General features: G+C 40.7%; 3 protein-coding genes across 5 annotated transcripts in view; 1 reads left to right on the top strand and 2 right to left on the bottom strand.

Annotated features, from left to right (window-relative positions):
* The window catches only part of LOC6638684 (connectin), a 149,727-nt gene extending 149,096 nt beyond the window's left edge, over positions 1-631 (bottom strand). Inside the window, exon 1 of the mRNA XM_023181562.2 lies at positions 566-631. The gene's annotated coding sequence lies outside the window, so the exon portion shown is untranslated. The remainder of the gene's footprint in view (positions 1-565) is intronic.
* A 7,385-nt stretch (positions 632-8,016) lies between these two features.
* Positions 8,017-12,735, top strand: LOC6638631. 3 transcript variants are annotated; one of them, XM_002062491.4, is made up of 3 exons: positions 8,017-8,097; positions 11,249-11,353; positions 11,935-12,735. In XM_002062491.4, exons 2-3 carry the CDS (start codon positions 11,267-11,269, stop codon positions 12,487-12,489), a joined length of 642 nt encoding a protein of 213 aa, XP_002062527.1. In that variant the 5' UTR covers positions 8,017-8,097; positions 11,249-11,266; the 3' UTR covers positions 12,490-12,735. The 3 variants fall into 3 exon arrangements, with proteins under 3 accessions (XP_002062527.1, XP_046868091.1, XP_046868090.1); XM_047012135.1 differs by having other exon boundaries at positions 8,017-8,039; XM_047012134.1 differs by having other exon boundaries at positions 8,022-8,046.
* Positions 12,736-13,951: 1,216 nt separating this feature from the next.
* LOC6638630 (titin) lies at positions 13,952-17,921 on the bottom strand. Its single transcript, XM_047012084.1, has 3 exons — positions 17,839-17,921; positions 16,125-16,469; positions 13,952-16,065 (listed from the first exon to the last, which is right to left on the bottom strand). The coding sequence occupies exons 1-3, from the start codon at positions 17,908-17,910 to the stop codon at positions 13,996-13,998; spliced, it is 2,487 nt and encodes an 828-aa protein (XP_046868040.1). The 5' UTR covers positions 17,911-17,921; the 3' UTR covers positions 13,952-13,995.
* Positions 17,922-20,607: the final 2,686 nt, after the last annotated feature.

Below are 20,607 nucleotides of genomic sequence, written 5' to 3' on the forward strand. Positions count from 1 at the left end.
GTTTTTTGTTTTGTTTTGTTTTTTTTTTTTTTCTTGGTAGACAAAGCAAAAGTCATATCTTGCAATTGAGTCAATTGCTCAAAAGCCAAAAGATTTTAGTTCAAATATCAATTCAACTAATTCGTTTATTCACATTCAATGGGAATTAGTGAAGAGGAATATTTCAAGAAATTGTTAAATAAATCAAGCAAAAAGCAGACTAATTAAAATTTTACAAATTTCATGGAGAATTTGCTATCTGCTCTGTCAGATGACAAAGCACAAACAATGTCACTAAACTCTAAAAGAAAGTTCAAGCAACTTATGTTGGATGCTAAACCAGGATTCCGGACATCAGGATCATTAGTTCCCTAAAAGTTATCTGGTACTTTAAGTTTATCAATTTACCATCAAGAACTCAAAGAATCGCGCGTTCGGTCAAAGAATTGCCCCCTCCCCCCCAATAAAAGAAAGAGAGATATCATTTATCGTAAATCTGTTATTTTACTTTGATTTGATGAGCTGAAAAAAAGTTTGCAACACCTTTTTTTTCTCTCTCTCCTGAAAACTTTAAACTGTGACTTACCCTGGCAAAAAAGTTTTCCGCTTTTCACACGCAGACTTTCCTTTGGCGCTTTCTCGAGTGCAAATTAGTGGTTTATTTTGTCTTCTTTTCTTTTAGTTTTATTTTCAGTTTAGTTGGATTTCTTTTTGGTTTTTATTTTCCTTTTCCTTTTTTTTTTTTTTGGTGGCCAAAATTCTTTTGGGGCCAGCTCAATAAATTAGCGGAAGGAGTCAAGCACAAATCCTGTGGCAATGGTTTCTAGGTTTCAGACACATGCACACACACACACACACAAACACACACACACATAGGAGAGACAAAAAACGCGGCATCGTATTAAAAACTCATTAAGCCAGTGAGTCTCTGAGCGGCGTTGTATGTGTGTTTTTTTTCTTTTGGTTTTTTGCTTTCTGTGTTCTTTTCTTCTACTTAATTTATGCAAATATCGAGCGAAAATCACACACGTCGCTGTTTTCTATGTTGTTGTTGCTGCAAAAAGATGCTGCGGCGGTTTTCTATGCCAAAAAGTATGCTATGCTTCTTTTGGTGTTTTTCGGGCGAAAGTAAATCGAATGTCAACCACACACAAACACACATATGTATGTATATAGACTTGGAGGAAACACTTAATCAAAAAAAACAACAAAAAAAAAACCAAGCAACAACAACAACAACAACAGTCAAATGGTTAGTAAAAAGAACATAGACACACACACACAAACAGACTCATACATACAGTGCTGCGACTCGTGGTCGTGTCACGTGCAGAAACGTGACCTAGGCCAAGCGTTAAATTCACGCGCCAAATAAGATCCTGTCTCCGCTATGACTTTGGTTTTTTGGTTTTTCTTTTCGAAAAGAATTTCGAAATTCCTAATCTAGTGCTTCAAGTAATAGTAGATGAAGACGACGACGACGACCCAATCCCCTACACAATCTCACACACACAAACACACAACAAACACACACATATACAGATGTATATAGAGCACCACGTGTCGACCAAATCCGCTTAGGACAAACTGACGACTGATTCTGTTCTAGGCCAAGTTGGCGTTGGCGTTCACATTGCCGCTGCTTGTGCCGTATTCTTTGTCGCTCGTCCAAATCAGACGACTTGGAGTCGTCGTCGTGTGCTTGAATGGTTGGAGTCGGCGATATACGATGTCGGTTAGCCCGTTGGGTCGGCGGTCGGTCGGTTGGTTGGTTGGTCGTTTTGTCGTTTTGGTTACGACCTGCCTCATTGCTTAAGAGAATTGTTTCATTGCCATAATGTTCCCCGATTCTCTGTTTGGTAGGCGCAACTAGTTTGCTAAAGAGAGAGACAGGCACCAAACAGTTTTCCAACCAAAATGTGTGACATTGGAAAGAAACGTTGCTTCACATACCCTTGCACTTTCTCCCTCTCTCTCTCTCTCTTTGTCAGTCACTCTGTGTGAAGTAAATACCGGCAGAATGGAGCATTTTGTTTGCCCAATTAAATCCTACATATGTCATAAGCATCTCCCTTCGTCGCAACCTCCCGTCAAACTCCAAACGGCATGCAGTTTTTTTAATTAATCATTAATAAGAGCCACGCTTGGCTGCCATATAAAGCAGAGATATAAAAAGGGGCCTAAGCCCCCAGATCACAGAATCCAAAATTGCAATTGCTTTGCAGTTCTCTGGACCCTTTGATATGTCCGCTCTCTCTGCTGCTGCTGCTGCTGCTGGCACCAGCCGCCGCAATTAGCAAGCCCAAAAACCCAGAAGAACTCTTCCCCCTCCCCAACCCAACCCACCCATCTCTCTGAACTCATCTCAACAGAGCAGAACTGAACTGTTGCGCCTAGTTTCCCAGTCGGTCTTCCATTTGCCATGGACAAAGTGGTTGACTAAAAATACGATACAAACTCTTCCCCTTTCTCCTCTTCTCAGTCATGTGTTGGTCTATATAGAATTCTACATACGCTTCTTTTTACGGTGATCTCAATGATACTCAATATAGGCAAAGTTTCGATAGTTTTATAGTTATTATAGGTTAATTAATTGATTAATTTGTAGTCTTTTGTTGGCAAAACTGGCCAAGCACCGCGGGTAATTCCAATATTATGTAAAGAGAAATTATTATTTCAGTCTCATTTCTACTAATTTATCCAGTTGATGGATTGATGGTTGATGCTTTTCAAAATAGTCGACATACCTTTTTGAGGCTGAATACTGTGCAACTAAAAATTGCAAACACATGCCTAACCATAGTGAAAGAGGAAGAGCAAATGCAACAGCATTGCAACATTTGGTGATGGCCCCTAGGGTGATGACTTGTAGGCGCCTAGGAGCAACAGCATCCAGCCAGAGTCAGTGGTAGTGGTAGAGCCAGAGTCGGAAGCAGAGCAGCGTAGGCAATTGAACCACGGGTCGTGTCGTCGCCGTTGTCGTTATCGTTGTCTACTGCGTTGCGTTCCGTTGCATTGCATTGCGTTACGTTACAGCCCGCCTTTGACTTGTTGGTCCCTTTTGGCCTCTGATGCTCTGTTGCGCTGTTCGGTGCCATGTTGGTTGCTTGTAAATACAATTTACTCCACTCGGTCGCACACACACACACACAAACTCTGACACACACACGCGCGCACACACATTCCGATTTCGCATAATTTTATTGGCTTCCCATTGACTTCAACAACGAACGACAACTACAACTACAACTACAACGATGTCTATGACGTTAGCGATAGCGATGGCGATGGCAGCCAGAGAATCAACAGAGGTTCCCCTGATGCATTTTTCTAGGCACAGTGAACCGTATGGCGCGTATATTTTTGCATATGAAATCGTGCTTATAATCAGCTGGGGACCTCAGCAAAGTGAACTCATGTTCGCTCGCTCCCTGTGATCTCTCCAGTTGGTTGGTGGGGAGAATGCTAATTAGGCGTAATTCGCATAAAATTCGCAAACATTTGCCTGCTATCATGGACTGTTTGTTGTTGTTTGTTGGTTGGGTTTTTCAGGGGGGGAGGGAAACTTCAGTATGTCGCCTGATTTGGCTTTTGATTTACGAGAGCGAGAGGCTTCCGTCGTTCCATCGCTCCATCGCTCTGTCGACAGACACATGGCATGTGTTGTCATTCTCCATCAACAGTAGCAATCGTCAGCTCATCCATCATCGAATTTTCATCGTGGTTCTGTCTCCTGCGGCTCATGCTTCTCCCAAAGCATGTTTAATAATTAAGTTGGACTTGGATTTCTGATTCGTTTCGGATGGATTTGGTTTTTGATTCACAATTAGATTTATTCACCTGTTTTCAGTTACATTTAGTGCCCTTAACTAAGTGTGCCGCCAATTCGAGATCTCTAACCAACTGACTTTCCCATCAGTTGCGTAACGTTATCGAAAAGACAATTATTTTGCAAGCGTCAAGAGGGGGATAAAAGGCAACATTATTTCGTTGTGGTGTCATCTTGCCGTTTAATGGGAAATCAGTTGGAATATCAGTTGTTCGTTTGTTCAGTTAATTAAATAGTTAAATTGTTAAGTTTAAGCATAGTTTGTCAAACAGCTGTGGCTAACGAGGCGTAACCGCGAGGGAGAGGAAGGTAGGTAGAAAACGTAATGGGGGGCCGAGAGGGGCGGACAGAGGCCCACGGCCCATGGTATTCACTTATCGTAAGTACTTAGCATTGCCCACCCCCGCAGGGATAAATGAACAAAGAGGAGTCGCAGGAGGTGGACAGCATTTTGCGGACAACAACGGAAACTATTGTGAACTACTTTTTTGGGGATTGAGGAAGAGGGTTTGGAGGAGAGAAACGCGTTTCCATTGTCGTAGTTGTTGTTGTTGTTGTTGTTGGACGGCTGTTCCTCCTGTGCGGCAACGCTGAAAGGATTTCAATGTCATACAGCTTGGACCTACATAGTTCCTTCCCCCTCCCTCCCCCCACGAGGATAGGTGGGTGGCTGGGCGTTGTCCGGACGGTCGGACAATCGGTCCATTACATTAACCCAGTGGCGTAAGGCATCAAGTTTTGGGCAACCACAAAAGCATCGCGAGCAATGAAAATTCATGAAAGTTTTCCACATCGCTAAGCCGAGAGAGACGAGACCAGACTAGAGAGAGAGAGGGAGAGAGAGAGAGAGAGAAGACGCAAGGGACGCGAGAGACGAGACGCAACGCAACGCGACGAGACGAGCCCCAGTTTTGTGGTCAATTAACGGGCCAAACGGTTTTTCCTCAAGCCTCCTTCAAGTTTTCTCTTCTCTCTGTGTGTGTGTGTGTGTTTTTGTTTTTTGTGTAATGAATTTAAATGACCCACTGAAAGCAAAGTGTTTTTCTACCCAAGCACAGCACTCACACACACACACACTCACACATAGGCCAAAAGAGAGAGAGAAACATACACACCTGTCGCCGTGGAACCAAATTTTTGAACAATCTAGCTAATGACTTTTTATCAACGGACCAGGAGATGAAGACAAAGCCCTCTTTCTCTCCCTCTCTCTCTCGTTTTCTAGGCAAGACCCTATGTAAATACCAAATTAATTATATTCCATGCAGTGAAATTAATCAAGCGAAACAACTCTCTCTCTCGCCCTCTCTCATTTGCCCATCCACACTCGACGACTCTATGGTCCTGAACTCTATTTAACCCCAAAAACAAGTTGTCCCTCCCCACACACACACACACACACACACATACAACATTCCCCTAGTACCCCTCAGGTGTGTGTGTGTGGCTGTGTTGCAAAGTTCTCAGCTAGCCTTACCCTTGCCCACAGCTTGCGGCCATTTCATTAATCACACTCAACACTTAACAGGAGCTTGGAATTGGTAACTGCAGAGAGGAGAGCGCACAATCTTCTTGTCCTTCGCCTTGTCCTGCCTGTGGCCAATGTCAAATGATGGTCTATGCCTGTGCTCTGGCCCCCAAAAACGCTTCCAGTGGTGATTATTTATTATTTTGCATAATGTTCTCTGAAAGGGCACAGCACAGGATGAATCCCAAAACTGAGGAATAGAAGTGAAACAGCTGCATCATGGCACTCAATGGATGTCTGCAAGAAGACTCACTCACTCACTCGCTCACTCACTCACTCAATCATTTATTTACCAATTCATAACCTAAACATACTATACTATAGACCTCAAGTTCAAGATTTCCCATTTCCTAAGATTTTCAATAATGCCAAAGTCCTGACATATTCTAAAGACATCTTCGTTTTGCAATCAAACTGATTTAAAACTGAATCCAAGGACGGATCCAAGGCAAATACATAAGAAAGCAACAGAGATGTAAGCATTCGATGATTTACTTACCTTTCCATTCCAATTAAAGTCAGTTGTAGTTGTTGTTGTGGTTTTTTCTCCTTTAAAGCTGCAATGGTGGCTGCGGCTGCGCTGTCGGCGTAGACGCCAGTACATTCTGATTTGTTTTCACATCCTATTTTCGATTTGCTTTTACTTTCGTTTTCATTTGTATGTGCTTCTTCTTCTGCCGGCGACCACCAGAAACGGGAGCAGGCACAGTTTGTCTATCAGTGCCAACAATTTTTCATACAGAAGCTTTTGCAGGCAAATGCAGCTTCATTTATTTTGATATTCTTTTGCTTTTTACTTCCATTTCCACTATTTTTATAAATATTTTAAGCCATAAAACATGCAATGATCAAGTTTATGGCTTAGCCATGACATTTTCCACTGCCACATTTTTTTTGCTGTCTCCCAGTATTTCTGAAGTTAACAGTGGTTTGCAGATAAATTGCGCACAGCAGCGCCGTTAACATGACTTGAAACTTGAATTCGCCGATGTTAGTACGGTGTTAACAGTGTTCCCATCTGTTAAGTAACAGATCCGTTAGCTTATCGCCTACAGCCGATGACGCATCGCCTAACATCGATAACGTATCGCATACAATCGATAACACATAGCCTAACACTGATAGCTTATCGCTGACAATCGGAATGCTAAGGTCTTAGCAAAAAGTCCTAAGGTTGAGGTATTCGCGGGAGGTTTGACTTTTTAAAGCATTTCAGCACTTATTTATATTATTATTTATTATTGTTATTAATTATTATTATTATTTGGTACAAATGTAAAACTATCAAGATAACTATTTTTCACAACGTGCCGACAACTACATCCCATACCCGGGCCCAATTGGACCAATAGAAAAAATAAAAGTTTGCTTTTATATATATTATATCTAAAATATATTTATATTATTATATTTATGTATACATTTCCTATGTTTCGATACGCTGCCAATTGCATTGCAAGGTCGCACTAATATATTATAATACTCCAAGTAAATTTTAACTAGAACATGTCCGACATTTTGATTGTCAATCTTAAAGTTTTTGTGGCTTACGAACCATATCATTACCATAATCCCACCACACTGGGATGTCCTCATTGGGTGTTACAGTTTACTAAACTATTTTCCATAAAAATGTGCTAATAAATGTGCCATTTCAAATCTTCGTCATGTACCTGACAAGCCTTTACGATGGCGAGTAGGGACTTGTGTATGCAAAGAGCTCCTGGCCAAAAATAGAAGACTCTCAAGATTGTGTAAGTGGTCATTGCAGTTGACCAATACGGAAGCGACAGCAGCGAGAATAATTGCGGTGCTGAAACAAGTGCCACCAGATTTAACAAAGAATTTGGAGGCAATTGTGTCGGATAGGTGTAAAATGAACATTTGGGCCATGTCGATTGTTTCTTTTCTTGGTCCGTTTAAGCCTCCCCAACTCGTATTCGATGTGACCCATCTGCTGTCCGAATTCCGTACGGAGAATGATATGTTCTGCAGCCATAAAGTGGAGCTTATCATAAAAACTAAATTCAAAAAAGATACTTATGTGCAGCAGTTCTCAAAAGTTCGAGCAGAGTGTGGCTCCATTAATATTGAAGGAGGAATTTTCAGCTTCGTCGTGTAAGACGCAGCCTCAAAATTGTAGTTTCTCAGTCCGTTCTCTTGAAGATCCGTGTCCGTCCACGCTTCTTTCAGGGTAACGTTTAATTTCATTTCCGATTTTTTAAAATTTGTATAACTATAATAATAATTTGTATAATTTTATTTAAGAAAAATAGATTTTTGGACTATTAATTTTAAATAATTTCAAACAATTTCAGTATGGTTTTTATTTCACAAATCAACCAAATAAGTATAGCCATATATAGCTTATGTAAATTTTTAAAGATAAGTTGAAGAGTATGGAAATTGTATCTCAAAGTTAGTATTGAAATGCATAAATGTTAAATATTTAAAATGTTTAAGTACTTTTCCCAAAACATGTTGGAAATAAATCTAACATTTTCAACATTCAACTATTTTCTCAATCAGATCAAATGTTAAACAGTCATAAATATTTAAAAACTAAAGCAATAAGTAAGTCGTTATTCCTTTTGTATACTCTATCTTTGTGCAGACAAAACAGCTGACTGGGGCTCGAAATTCAAAAGCATCACGGAAATATAAACGTTAGTCGCGCAATCAACCTCGAATCGGTATCAACAGGTATCAGGTGTGCGAGCGGGCATAAATTACTCGACACACACACACGACGATAAGATCGGTAATTACATATATATATATATATATATATATGTATATGGCGGGTGCCAACTAGCTATCTTTTAAAAAAAATTAAAAAATCCGTTTAGAAATATAATATAAATTTCACTATTTATAACCAAAAATGTTCATATCAAATAGACAAATAACATGAAAAAGCAAAAAAACAAAATCAACAACAACAAAAAAAAATAACCCAAATAGAGTAAAAATTTATCTTGAGTTACTATTAGCCAAAAGATAAGATTAAAATCCCCGTGTGACGCTGAGAGAGACGGGCTTCTTAGTTAGTATTGTTGTTGTTGTTATTAAATGATGATAATGCCAACCAGTTCAGGTTGACGATGAGGATGTGCGCCGGCGGTGTAAAGTGATTCCATAGAATGCAAGTGCAAATGATATGACTCACTGGACTAACACACACACACACACTCGATGTGGAGTAAAGTGCGCGCTTCGAATGACAATAATGATGATTTAAAAAATAAATAAATATGTTTACCCCTGCCCCGCCCCGCCCCCTGTGCGGCACGAGCTACCCGGCAGCCACCGTTCACCATCAGCACCAATATGTGATATGCGATATGATAAAAGTCCACAGGAGATATGCCTATATGAGCAGCTTCCGCTTGGACTGTTTGTCAGTGGAAAATTATATAAAATTGGGTTATGGCTTGGTTGGCTTTGGTCAGCGATCAATCAGTCAGTTAGGCCCCAACACCGTGTTTTGTGGCGTGAAGAGAAAGAGAGAGGGAGAGAGGAGAGGGGAGGAGACTCGGTGTGGGGGGAGAGAAATTACAATAAAACATAAAAATAAACATTTCATTTGTCTTGTGGCAATAGGCACATAACACAATCTACAGTAAATATTGCACATAAGCGAAATTGCGAAAAAGAAAAACAAATGTTGAACCATGTCGATGGAAGAGAAATTTAGGTCCTCGAATGCGGGCAACAACTTGACTGATAACCGAGAGACTAAAGCTGAGAGAATCATAACCATTCCAGACTAAGGATAGGAAAATCTGTCAGTTCTTAGGGAATTAAAGAAGAATGTTTTAATCTTTTCGTGAATTTATTAACTTCGATCCCATTCAAGTCGAATGTTCTTAAAGTGTAATCGGTAAAAGGCTTTAAGAGCTGTAATCTCCCACCCATAAATGACTTCTTCTGGAGGGCAAAATGGATGAGTGCCTGATACTAACTAATAAGTAAATACCTCAGACTTTCCAAGTGCCGAAAAGGCAGTCCACAGTCAGTTAATCCATCCAAAAGCTAATTATGGACATTCAGCAAAATGCAGATAGGTGAAGGTAGATATGAACAGTTCTCTCCTTTCTTCGGAGTCGAACGGTGACTCAAAGGGAAGCTCCTTTCAATAACGATTCAAATTCAGTATATAATGTCTTCTACTCGTATATTGTCCATTTGTGGCAATTTGCCTTATCTAATATTGACTGTATCATAGAAAATACCTTAAACCCCATCAAAATGCAACTGAAAGAAAAATAAATAAATATCGAAAACGATTACAATTTCAAATTATTTTTGTGTAAAATAGCTTAAAATTGAAATGGCGTTGCACACTTCATTACGGTTGAGTTGAGAGCAGATGGTCTGGAAATTGGTATTACTAGATGTATTTTTAGTGTCCAGAGGCCCCTGATCCCGATCCCGTGAGCCCGTGAGAGAAGATCTCAGTTATGCTCTACATTGAGAAGCCCGCGGTTTATGACCGCGAAATGACCAACGAGGGGCAGGGGTGGGAAAGAGGGAGAGAGAGAGACAAAGAGTGCTGACCTGCAATTAGTTGGCATTGTCACTTGGATGGCAGGTCGTTGTGCCCACCATATTTGCCCCCCCACTCTCCTCCCTCGACCTTAAATGTACATACATTTATGTGTTTTCTCCTCACCCCTCCTCACACACCTTCACTCGAACCCTATTAACGCTAGTGACGTCATAACTGCATTGAAATTATTTCGTTACACTTTTGACTTTAATCTCTAATTTCATTCTCTCCCTCTCTCTCTCTCTCTCACTCTCTATCTCTGGTTATGTGTGTGCGTTTGACGATGGTCATTAACTTGCAGACATGCAACTCTTTTTGTTAATACTATTATGTCCGGTTTAATGTTATATCCCAACCCCTCCCCTCCCCCATTTCACCGCCCCCAACTGCGTGAGGAAATATGTTCATACATACATATGTATTAATAATGCATTTCTAATAAAAAAGAGTAACAACAACAATGAAAGCTTTTCAAGCCAAATACCATAATTAAGGCAAAAGAAAAATTACACCAAATTCCCACAACGAAATTGGAATACTCTGTTACATACCTACACTTGAATATCTCAAGCACTGAAACTGAAATACTCTACAATATATGACACAGTTTTTTGAATATCAGAAATGGGCATTTCGAGAATTTCGATGGGTATTATGAGATAGAAAACAAAATCTATCTCACAGCTAAACCTAATCCAATCTCAAAGATCTTCGATTGGTTCAACATCTTTGAAAGTCTCCAAAACAGAGTCTCATTTAATATATAGAAAACAGGTTTGAATTGAAAATGTTTCAAACTATAATGCAAATGATCATTGGCAACATAAATATATATATGTACATATGTGTCATAATATTATTAACCGACTAATGTTGAAGCAGCATAAGCAACTAACTGTTGCTTCAGTTATTGTATTTGTTTGCTGGTTGCTATGACAGCGCGTGAAAGGAAACTAATTCTCTTTTGTGTGATGTATATACATACATATGGGGAGAGATAAAGCTAGAGAATGACAGAGACACAGAGAGAAAGAGTGAGACAGAGACAGAGAGAAAGAGAGGGAGAGGGAATGGCGTACAGAGAGGTCTTACAACACCTTTTGTTGTTCATGACTGTTTAGTCGGGTTTGTGTGCCGGCAAAGGTAACAGCTACAACAACAACAACAACAACAAACAGAACGATTAGTTCCCTGATAAAGCAAAAAGTTAAAAATAAACCATGTAAAAAGTTTATAAAAAAAAAGGCAAAGCAAACACACACACACACACACACAGTGGGTTCTTTTTTCATTGCTCATTCCCGTTTGTCAAACTAAAAAAGGAAAATAATTTTAACCTTTTGCTGTTGTACAATTTCAGATACCGTTAAGTTCAGACATGGCCTCTGGTAGCACCGATAATGCCAGCGGTTCAACCGATCTGGATAGCCAAGTAGATGTGGGCGATTTGCCTATAACCTTCAAGGTGAGTAAGCCCCAACGTGAATCAACTTATGTGTGTCTGAAATGTGTGTTTAAGTCGCCCGCGAACACAAAAAGCCCCCAAGATAAACCCAAAAAAAAAAAAGAAGAAGAATTCAGCTAGTCGAATTTTTCGTACCCCTCAGTTGGAAAATATTCGTAGCCCTCATATCGATTGCCATTATGTATACATGATGATTTGGGGAAACTTTGCCCTTTGCCCCTTAAAGTATGCAATAGGCTGAACAGAATGCTCAACTTGTGGCTTTTTGCTTACTTGAGGGGGTAAAGTTACCACCTATTTCATGATCACACACTGCCCAGATTCGACTGACACTCTGACCCAGGCAGATCTGATTTGCATAGTCTAATATACCATCTGATCGAATGATAATTGCAGGGCATAAATACAGACCAGACGCACGCACACGTTGCGCTTGGCTGGCTCTCTGCATGGTGGGAGGCAAAGAAAGGCATCCGGTCTAGGTCTGGGTCTGGGTCTGGGTTTGGGCAACGCATGCACAGCGGAAGCAAAAGAATAATCACACCTTTTCCCTCCTCTCCATTTTTTTGTTGTCGTTGCAGGTCAAATACATTGGTTCAGAGGTAGCCAGAGGCTTGTGGGGCATTAGATACACACGTCGCCCTGTGGACAAAATGGTGGGCGTGGCCAAGAATCTGCCAGCCAATAAAGTACTGCCCAATTGTGAACTGAAAGTGTCCACCGATGGCGTGCAATTGGAAATCGTTTCACCAAAGGCCAGCATAAATAACTGGAGCTATCCGATTGATACCATTTCGTATGGCGTACAGGATCTAGTGTATACCCGCGTCTTTGCCATGATCGTGGTGAAGGATGACTCCAATCCACATCCGTTCGAGGTGCATGCCTTCGTCTGCGACAGTCGGGCGATGGCCCGCAGATTGACATTTGCCTTGTCAGCCGCTTTTCAGGACTATTCACGACGCGTCAAGGAGTTCTCCGGCGATGGCGATGGCGATGGAGATGGCGGAACGAGAGCTGGCAATGCCTCGTCCCCCAGTGACACAATCACACCGACCAGGCAAAAGTTTGCCATCGATCTGCGCACACCCGAGGAGATTCAGGCCGGGGAACTGGAACAGGAGACGGAGGCGTAGCCAAAAATCAACTTGACCAGTATTTTTTCTCCTTTTTTTTTGAGTCGTTGTAAATTGGGTTTAATGGGGGTATTTTTTTTTGGGTATGTTGTAATGTTGTCGTCCAGTATATTGTTTTTTTTTTTTTTTTTTTTTTGGATGCGTAACGTAGTATTTGTAGAGTTCTCACACCTGGTAGTAGCCTCATACAGCTAATTGCCCAAAGTTTAAGTGTTAATAAATAAAAGCCAAAAAAAATACTAGTAATTTCTACAACAACATGATATCTTTCAGAAGCTGATGTAACTTACCTGACTGATTCCACAGTTGGAAGTGTTCAATGTAGAGATGGGCGTCGGGATCGGGATTTTCGGGAATCCCGCGGGACCCGAAAACTTTATGGGAATTGGGCGGGATGGGAAAGATTTTCAAAAAACCGGGACGGGATAAGAGGTCGATCCCGAAATTTCCGCAGGTCCCGGAAAAACTATCGGGACCCAAAAATAAAATGTTCGATCAAACTTTCAGTATTTATCGATATTACTCACTGACTGCAATTTATTAGTAACACGAAATATTACTCCTGCAATATTTCGTGTTTTCCATGTGAAGATGATATTGACGAAGAAATTAGTAATTATATTAAGAATGTTAAACTTAAGAAAAATGTGGATATATTATCTTTTTGGAAGCAGTGCAATGAATTGCCAATATTGCAAATGCTGGCTAGGCAAACTTTAAATGTTCCGACATCCTCTGGAACTAGCGAAAGAGTTTTTTCTACTTCAAGTAGAATTTTGGAAGACAGAAGAACTCGGCTCATTGGAGACAATTTTGAAAAAATATTGTTTTTAAATAAAAATATGGATATATAAAGTAAGAGTTTATTGGAAAAACAAATATTTAAATAAAGTAATATCCATATATGAAAAAAAATGTTCGGGAAAATGTCGGGACTGAAAATTTTTCGGGATAACCGGGATGGGAAAAGCAAATTTGATTTCGGGACGGGAAGCATTTTCTTTCCCGATCCCATCTCTAGTTCAATGTACATTATAATTCTCAACTTGTTCTAGTTAGGTGACCCTTTAGGCTGTTTCTCGATTGGCCGTCTCTATCGCTCCAAGGTTGAATGCCATTAGAGAAAACAAACGAAGACACTCAAACCTAAGCACGATGGAGCCAGCCAACCTTAACGCAAAAGTATTTGAATAATATTATGTTTTTTGAAAATTTATTTAAATTTTTTTTGTTTTTCAATTTTTTATATCTTTTGTGTGTTTTGTGTGTGTAATTTAACTCGTGGGGAAAACAAATAAAAAAAAAAAGAACTAAACTTACATTTTAGGGAATCAAAACGTATTATAAAATTATGAGTGTGGGTATCAGCGCATTTGATAAATTTGTATATAGGAGTTTTTGTTTGTAGGGCAGGCGCTATAAATATTTATATATACATACATATATGTATTTATGTATATAAATGGGCGGGATGAGAACGAGGAGAGTCACAGGCGTTGAGTTAATTTAGCTGGCATCGGCACGGAAAAGGAAACGACGCTTGCGAGCATCCATTTTTAGTTTCGACTTTGGTTCACGCACCTCTGGCTGGGGCTCTAATGGCTTTTCCGGTTCCGTTTCCGTGTCCCCTTTGCTGGAGGTAACCGGCAAAGTTTGCAAATTTGCCATGGCTAAATCGGCATTGGTAATCCGTTTATAGATGGGTAAAATGATGTCCTCCTTCTCAATCGGAGAGGAAGAGGCTTCCTGCTGTTTGTCTTCGTCTTGGTTCTGGTTTTGATTTTGGCCTGAGCTTGGAATGAGGGCCATGGGCTCCTCAGCTCCAGGCGTAAGGACTAGCTCCATTGGAACCATTTGTTCTGTTTTTGGTGTTTGATCGAGGCGTTCCTTGACTAGTTCTACGATGTCGTCAATGCTGATCGGTGGCATATATGCAGCTGTTGCTAAGCTCTCTTGATTCTCATCGTTGTGGATGGGAACCTCTTGGGGCTCCACCTCGGCTGCGGCAGCTGGCACTTCTTCTTTGTCGTCAAGTGGCTTGATATCGATCTCGGTTATGGGCTCTTTTTCCATCGAGACGATCTGAACGGGAATTTGATAGTCCTCGGGATGACTCAACTGCATAATGTTGATAATCGGTGAATCGTGTTTCAGTTTCTGTTCCTCCTCCAGAAGCTGCTCCTCTACGGAGGCATTCTTATCGACAATTTCGGGTTCTGGCAATTTAAGCTCTTCAACCGATACTCCCTCCGCCTCGTGTGCGTGTGGTTTCTCTTTGTCCTCTTTATCCAGGGTCTCTGCCATCTCCATGGCTAACTCAGTCTCGGTTTTCTCTTCCGTTTTCTTAAGGGTATTCAAAAAGTCGGTGATCAATTGCTCGGCCTCGGCTGCCATGACAGGATCGACTGGTTTGAAACCACCCAGAGATTGCTGGGCTTCATTGTTGGGGCTGTCGGTATTCAGAATTTCATCTACCAAGGGATTTGGCTGTTCCATGGCCTCAGTTGCTGGCATACTTTGGGGCGCATTTTGAGGTTTCTGTGCCTCAAGCTCTTCAATTTGATTGCTCGACTCTTCTTGGGAGTTGGTGGATTCCTCAATGGCTGGTTCCAAGGGCGTTTGCTCCGGTTCCTTGGTAATTTCCAGAACTTTAGCTGGTTCTTCCTTCTCTTCCTCAATCTCTTTCTCCTCCTCGGGCTGTTCGGGCTCCTCTTTCTCATTCTCAATTATTTTCAACTCTTCTTTAGTGTCTTCTTGCTCTTTATCGGCCTGTGGTTTCTTAACAGCTTCCAAGCTCTCCACTATGACGGCGGGTATTTCTTCGATTGCTTCTATGAGTTGCACATCCTGCTTCTCCTGATCTTCATCTTGAACAGGTTTCGTTTGCTCTTCCTCTGTTTGAATCTCTTCTGGCTGTGCCACCAGAACAACTGCTGGCTCAGAGGCCTCGGCCAAAGGTTCTTCACTCTTGACCACCACAGGTTGCGGTTCTTGGAATAGGGTCTCTACTTCTAGAGTGGGTTTAGCTTCAAAGGTCACGGTAATGGGTTCCTCTCTCAGTGGTTTCATGGTGGTGGTGGTGGTGGTTGTCGTTGTGCTTGATGGCTTGTTACGTTTACGCTGTGTCAAGAAAAAGTCTCCTCGCACTGGTTTACTAGGATGAGATTGAGATTGGGACTGGGCCGGACTCTGGGTAAGAGGTTTCTCCTTGATAGGCACAGAAACTCGTTGAGGTTTGATGGGAGTCAACGGCTCACTGGCTTGGGCAACTTCCTGTTCAGGAGTCTTCCGCACGGGCTGCTTATAGAACACTGCTGGCTTGGGGCGTCCTTGACTTGGCTTACGCTTGGGTTTCTCCACTTTCACCGGCTTGACAATCTCGGGTTGCGGCTTAACCGATTCAGCTGGAGCCACTTCCTCCATGGGCTCAGTTTCCATGGGCTTGGACTCACCCTCATTCTCCTGGTTCTTCTCCTCTTCCACTGGGGCACCAAAGTTACCATTCAACTCATAGTAACGATAGCTGTCCTCACACTCAATGGTCATATCCTCACGACGCATGCAGGTGAAGGATTCCTAAAAGAATTTGGTATCCCATTACAACTCCACCCAACTGAAAATCTTTACTTATTTACCTGATTGAATATGGTTTCCTCGGGGCAAATGAAACTCCAACGGAAGATATTCTCTTTGCCATCGGCATAGGTCACCGGCAGGCAGACATGGAAAATTTGGCAATCGTTCTCCACATCGGCATAGTAGCCATAGGTCTTATTCGTGCAGGAGAAGTTATCGGTTATATCGGCGCGAATCGATGTCGCATTACTGGGCAAAGTCAGAGTGCTGGACGGGACGAGGGGTTTGGCTTCCTGGACGTGACTTGGCTCTGACTCCTCCATTTCGGTCACTTCTACTTCCTCGGCGGGTGTCACGGCTATCGCTGGATCCTCTCTTGCCATCGCAGGAGTTGTCTTTCTTTTCTGCAATCGAATCGAACAACATTATGATTAGCACCATGTCGATAGAGTTTTTGATTCAGCTAAAAGTATCTACGTGATGGGCGTACAAAGCAAAGCGCGTGACATCTACAAACAAAAATTTCACTTGTGTTCTAGTTTTCGTCTACGTTTCAGTGAAAATTGATTGGTCCCTCCCCCGCAGCTACCACAAAACGACACCCCGACCCCAGGGGACTGGACTTTGTGCACTTGGCTTGGCAGGTGCCGGCCCTTTTTTGGGGTCTGGCCCATTGCAATTGAAGTAACTTTCGAATGGTTCAAAGCGCTCACAAAAATATTATCACATAATAATTTTAACCATTTTCGATTATTTCGATATGTTTATTTATGCATTTTAATCAAACAACTTTCAATCACGCATATGCAATTTGGTTCGAATGTTTTTTCTCTCTCTCTCTCTCTCTCCCTCTGTTTTTATTTGCTTTCAATGCAAATCATTTTGGATTAGTTAATAACACTATAATTACGATCGTCAATCAATATTCACAAGATAGTCTATATATAGATTTCATTTTACTTTACTGAAAGTTACTCAAATTTCTGTCAATATATTTCCACCCCCTAAGCAACGGAGATCTTTTCCAGTCTTCATAGCCCTTACCTACTTTTCATTATTTTTCAATATTTCATATATTAACTTATAATACAAAATCTGTTTTTGGGAGTTTTTCAAACAGTCTTATTTGAGATGGCCCAAAGTGTTTTCAATCTAGAAATTTGAATGAATCACTATTTGAGAATTGTTTCACTTGCTAAAAATATATTCTTTCAATATGAATCGTAAATGCCTCGTAAATACTTTCCAATGACTACATTTTTATATTGGTAATCATTTTTTTTTTTTTCTCTTTCCTATTAATTTGCCATTATCATTTCCTAGAAAATTCCTCATTGCAAATTTATGCTGGCTGGAAAACTGTTACCGGCTTCAGAGTTATTCCCTCCCTCGCGACTTTTATAGCCTGCAGTTAGTTGTCGTTGACTAAAAATACCTAAGTAGCTCCCACTCCATCGAGTTGCACCTGCAGTCCGTTTGGTATTTAGCCGTTAAAAGGCTAAACGTTTGGCATACCAAATAAGCAAACACATCGTCAAGAACGGTCAGGGACCGGGCAGGGACAGGGACAGGGACAGTGCGACGCACATACAGATGTATGTAGTATGCAAATCATAAACCAGAGAGACCGGACTTCGACTTCCCCAAAAGATGCCTTAATTCATTAACAGTTTTTTTCCCCTGTCCGTTTCCAACGTTTCCGTTAACGGAAGTTGAGGCCAACTCGCCAAATTCATTGAATCGGTATTGGTCTTGGTCTGACTGGAAACTCACCTGGTAGGCGGCTAATGGTCCTGCATTGCATACGGCGCATAGATAGAGTAAAACGCACACAGATTTCCACATTTTCAATTTAGTTTCAGTTCTTTAGCTTCTTTTTGTTCACAAGTTTCTTAAATTCTCTCACTTTAATGCACTTTGCTCGCTCGCTCTTTTCTTTCGTTGTTCGAAAACCAAAAAAAATAAATGTATGTATAATTAATCCTGTTGACGGTTTGGGTTTGGGTTAATCCAAGTGTGTTATCCAGCAGCGAATAATCCGTCGAATGATATAAAATAAAGCCAAAGCTTGCACTCGCACTGAGCTTCTTCCTCCTGTGAGGCACCGTTGGCTGATAAATACTAACTACCACCGACAATCCACAACGACGCCCAATTTATATATTCTTCGCTTTTGATTTATTAAGAATGCAAAAGGCAGAGAAACCCCAAAAACCCATACACACACACAGACACAGACACATGGACAGGTGCGTGAGCTCTTCACAATGAAAGCCAGGTAGAAGAAATGTAGGCGACAACAACAATTACATACAATTACAATGGCAAAATACTCATTGTTGTAGCTTCTTCTGCGCAGACGTGACTGCGAGAGCCAATCGTAAAGGTGTGAGAGTCCATGTGCTCCATGTCTCTCTCTCTCTATCTCTCTTTCTCTGTGTGTGCGTGTGTGAGTGTCACATAGGGTTTTGTTTTTTTTTGGCGCGCATGCGCTTAAAGTGTGCCGCTGCCTTCTTCTTCTGTGTTCGTGGATCCCATCTTGTGGAACTTGAGACAGTTACAAACTGTAAGTGGAAGGAGATGGAAGGATAAAGTTCATGTTTCTATCACTTATCCCATTTCTAGTAATCGAAAATTTCCTTCTCCCAAGTCCAAATTTTTCCTTTGCAATTGGTTAAGTGGTTTTGCCCCATAATTCACTCCGAAAGAAACAGAATCAAAGTCAACTGAGACACTGAGAAAGGCAAACCATCTTAAATATCCCACTCTTTCTTTTTCTCTAAATTTAAAGGACAATTGTTTTACACAACTTTAGTTTTCTTCCATTAAGGGGGGAGCCTGCTTTAGGAGGCCTAAAAAAGGCAGTTTTTCGTGTTTTTTTTTAGGATAGAAAAAAACAAGCAAATGTAATGAAATTTTTACATCATTTTATTACATATTTAAACTTACAAAAAACATTTTTTAAAATTTAAAATATCGATATACAGCCCACTTTCATTTTTGTCGGAAACAAAAAAATCAAATGGATAATTAATTTTCATTAGTCCTTCTTCTATGTGAACCTGTGAAAACCCGAAAAAAATGCGAAAATCAAAGTTTTTTTTAGATTTGAAAAAAAACGTTGAATTTTTCACCAAAAAACCTAACTTCAATTTACAAAAAAAAATAGTTTAGAATTTTTTTTCAAGAACTTTTTAGGTTCACAGAGGAGGTAATAAGATACTGAATCTAATAAGCTTTGGTTTTTTACGATTCGTTGAATACTTTTTTTGTAATTTTGCCCGCCAATTTTGGAAAATCCCAAAAATGAAAACTCGAGAGAACGCGCTTTAAAGTTTACTGTTTACTCGTATACCTGTTCGGCGCCCGACTGCTTTTAGTGCTGTATCTTCGAAAATAATTCGAATTGTCTTTCCAAAATTGACAGACATATTCTTAGATATATTAGGAACAGATTTAAGCAATAAAAAAAAATTCGATTTTTTGAGCCTCCTAAAGCAGGCTCCCCCCTTAAATAGGACCTCTTTAATATCTCTTTTGTGTGGGAATGTTTCAAATTCATGCAAACCATTTGCCATTTCACCGATAGCAACTGATTGGCCAAGTTGGGCTAACGGATTCTACTAGATGGCAGCAAGTAAGTTAGTTATCTTCTTGTCTAGAGCAGATCTTAAACTTGCCTGTTAGCTAGCTCATTATTATGCCAAGAGACTACAATGTTCGCTTACAAGATGAACATTGCCAGATAGTCCAGAAATAGTGTTCGTATACACCTCAAGACTCCGACTCCGCTTTGATGCCACCGCCAGTGGCAGAGGGGAGTGGGAGAGCCAACTACATAATTAATAAGAAATATATACAATAAGTAAGTGCACCTCTATTTGTTTTATGGCTGTGGAGCAATTCGGGCTAATATTATTTGCGAAGCCATTGGCCTTAGTAGCTTTCGCTTTTTGTTGGCTACGTGAGTTTTGATAGAACCCCCCAGCTTAAGGGCCGCAGAGGAAGGGCCGCCTCATTGCTCATTCGAAATTACTAATAAGTCTCTTTAATTTGATGATGATATTTCATTTCGGTTGCATAATCCTTTCCTTAGAGCCAATGAACCCCAACGAATTTTTGGTTAAGAACTTGTCACTGAAGTGATGATGATGATGATGCTCTTTGTGTGAATCTTGGTACACATAAAATCGCAATCTCACGTCGTCGTTGTGACAATCTTTCGAGCGAAAATCTCTTTTGGCCGAGAAGAGACACCCATTCATTGTTGGTAAGGCATGCTAATGGGTAAACAATTTCCTACTAAAAGCGCCTCTGTCATCATCCTTTTCTGTGGCTCTTGACTCGCATATGTACCTACATATGTACATATATATTAGATAGTTCGGATGTGATATCTATCACCTTTAATTCGATCAATATTCTCTGCATATGGTTAACAATTTAGAGGTCTTGGCCCTACGGAGTGGCAAACATTTATTGCACTTCAGGTACTTATCACTTATCATTAAAATACCTTCATGCATTTTGTTTCCCTTGCAC

Source organism: Drosophila willistoni (assembly GCF_018902025.1).
Source record: "Drosophila willistoni isolate 14030-0811.24 chromosome XR unlocalized genomic scaffold, UCI_dwil_1.1 Seg144, whole genome shotgun sequence".
Classification (NCBI taxonomy): Eukaryota; Metazoa; Arthropoda; class Insecta; order Diptera; family Drosophilidae; genus Drosophila; species Drosophila willistoni.

What these genes read in the sequence shown, in the direction of transcription:
- LOC6638631 (XM_002062491.4), top strand. Translation starts at nt 11,267, where the DNA reads ATGGCCTCTGGTAGCACCGATAATGCCAGCGGTTCAACCGATCTGGAT. An exon ending in ATTTGCCTATAACCTTCAAG is followed by an intron (nt 11,354 to 11,934) that starts GTGAGTAAGCCC and finishes TTGTCGTTGCAG; the next exon opens with GTCAAATACATTGGTTCAGA.
- LOC6638630 (XM_047012084.1), bottom strand. Translation starts at nt 17,910, where the DNA reads ATGTGGAAATCTGTGTGCGTTTTACTCTATCTATGCGCCGTATGCAAT. An exon ending in GACCATTAGCCGCCTACCAG is followed by an intron (nt 16,470 to 17,838) that starts GTGAGTTTCCAG and finishes ATTCGATTGCAG; the next exon opens with AAAAGAAAGACAACTCCTGC. An exon ending in AGGAAACCATATTCAATCAG is followed by an intron (nt 16,066 to 16,124) that starts GTAAATAAGTAA and finishes AAATTCTTTTAG; the next exon opens with GAATCCTTCACCTGCATGCG.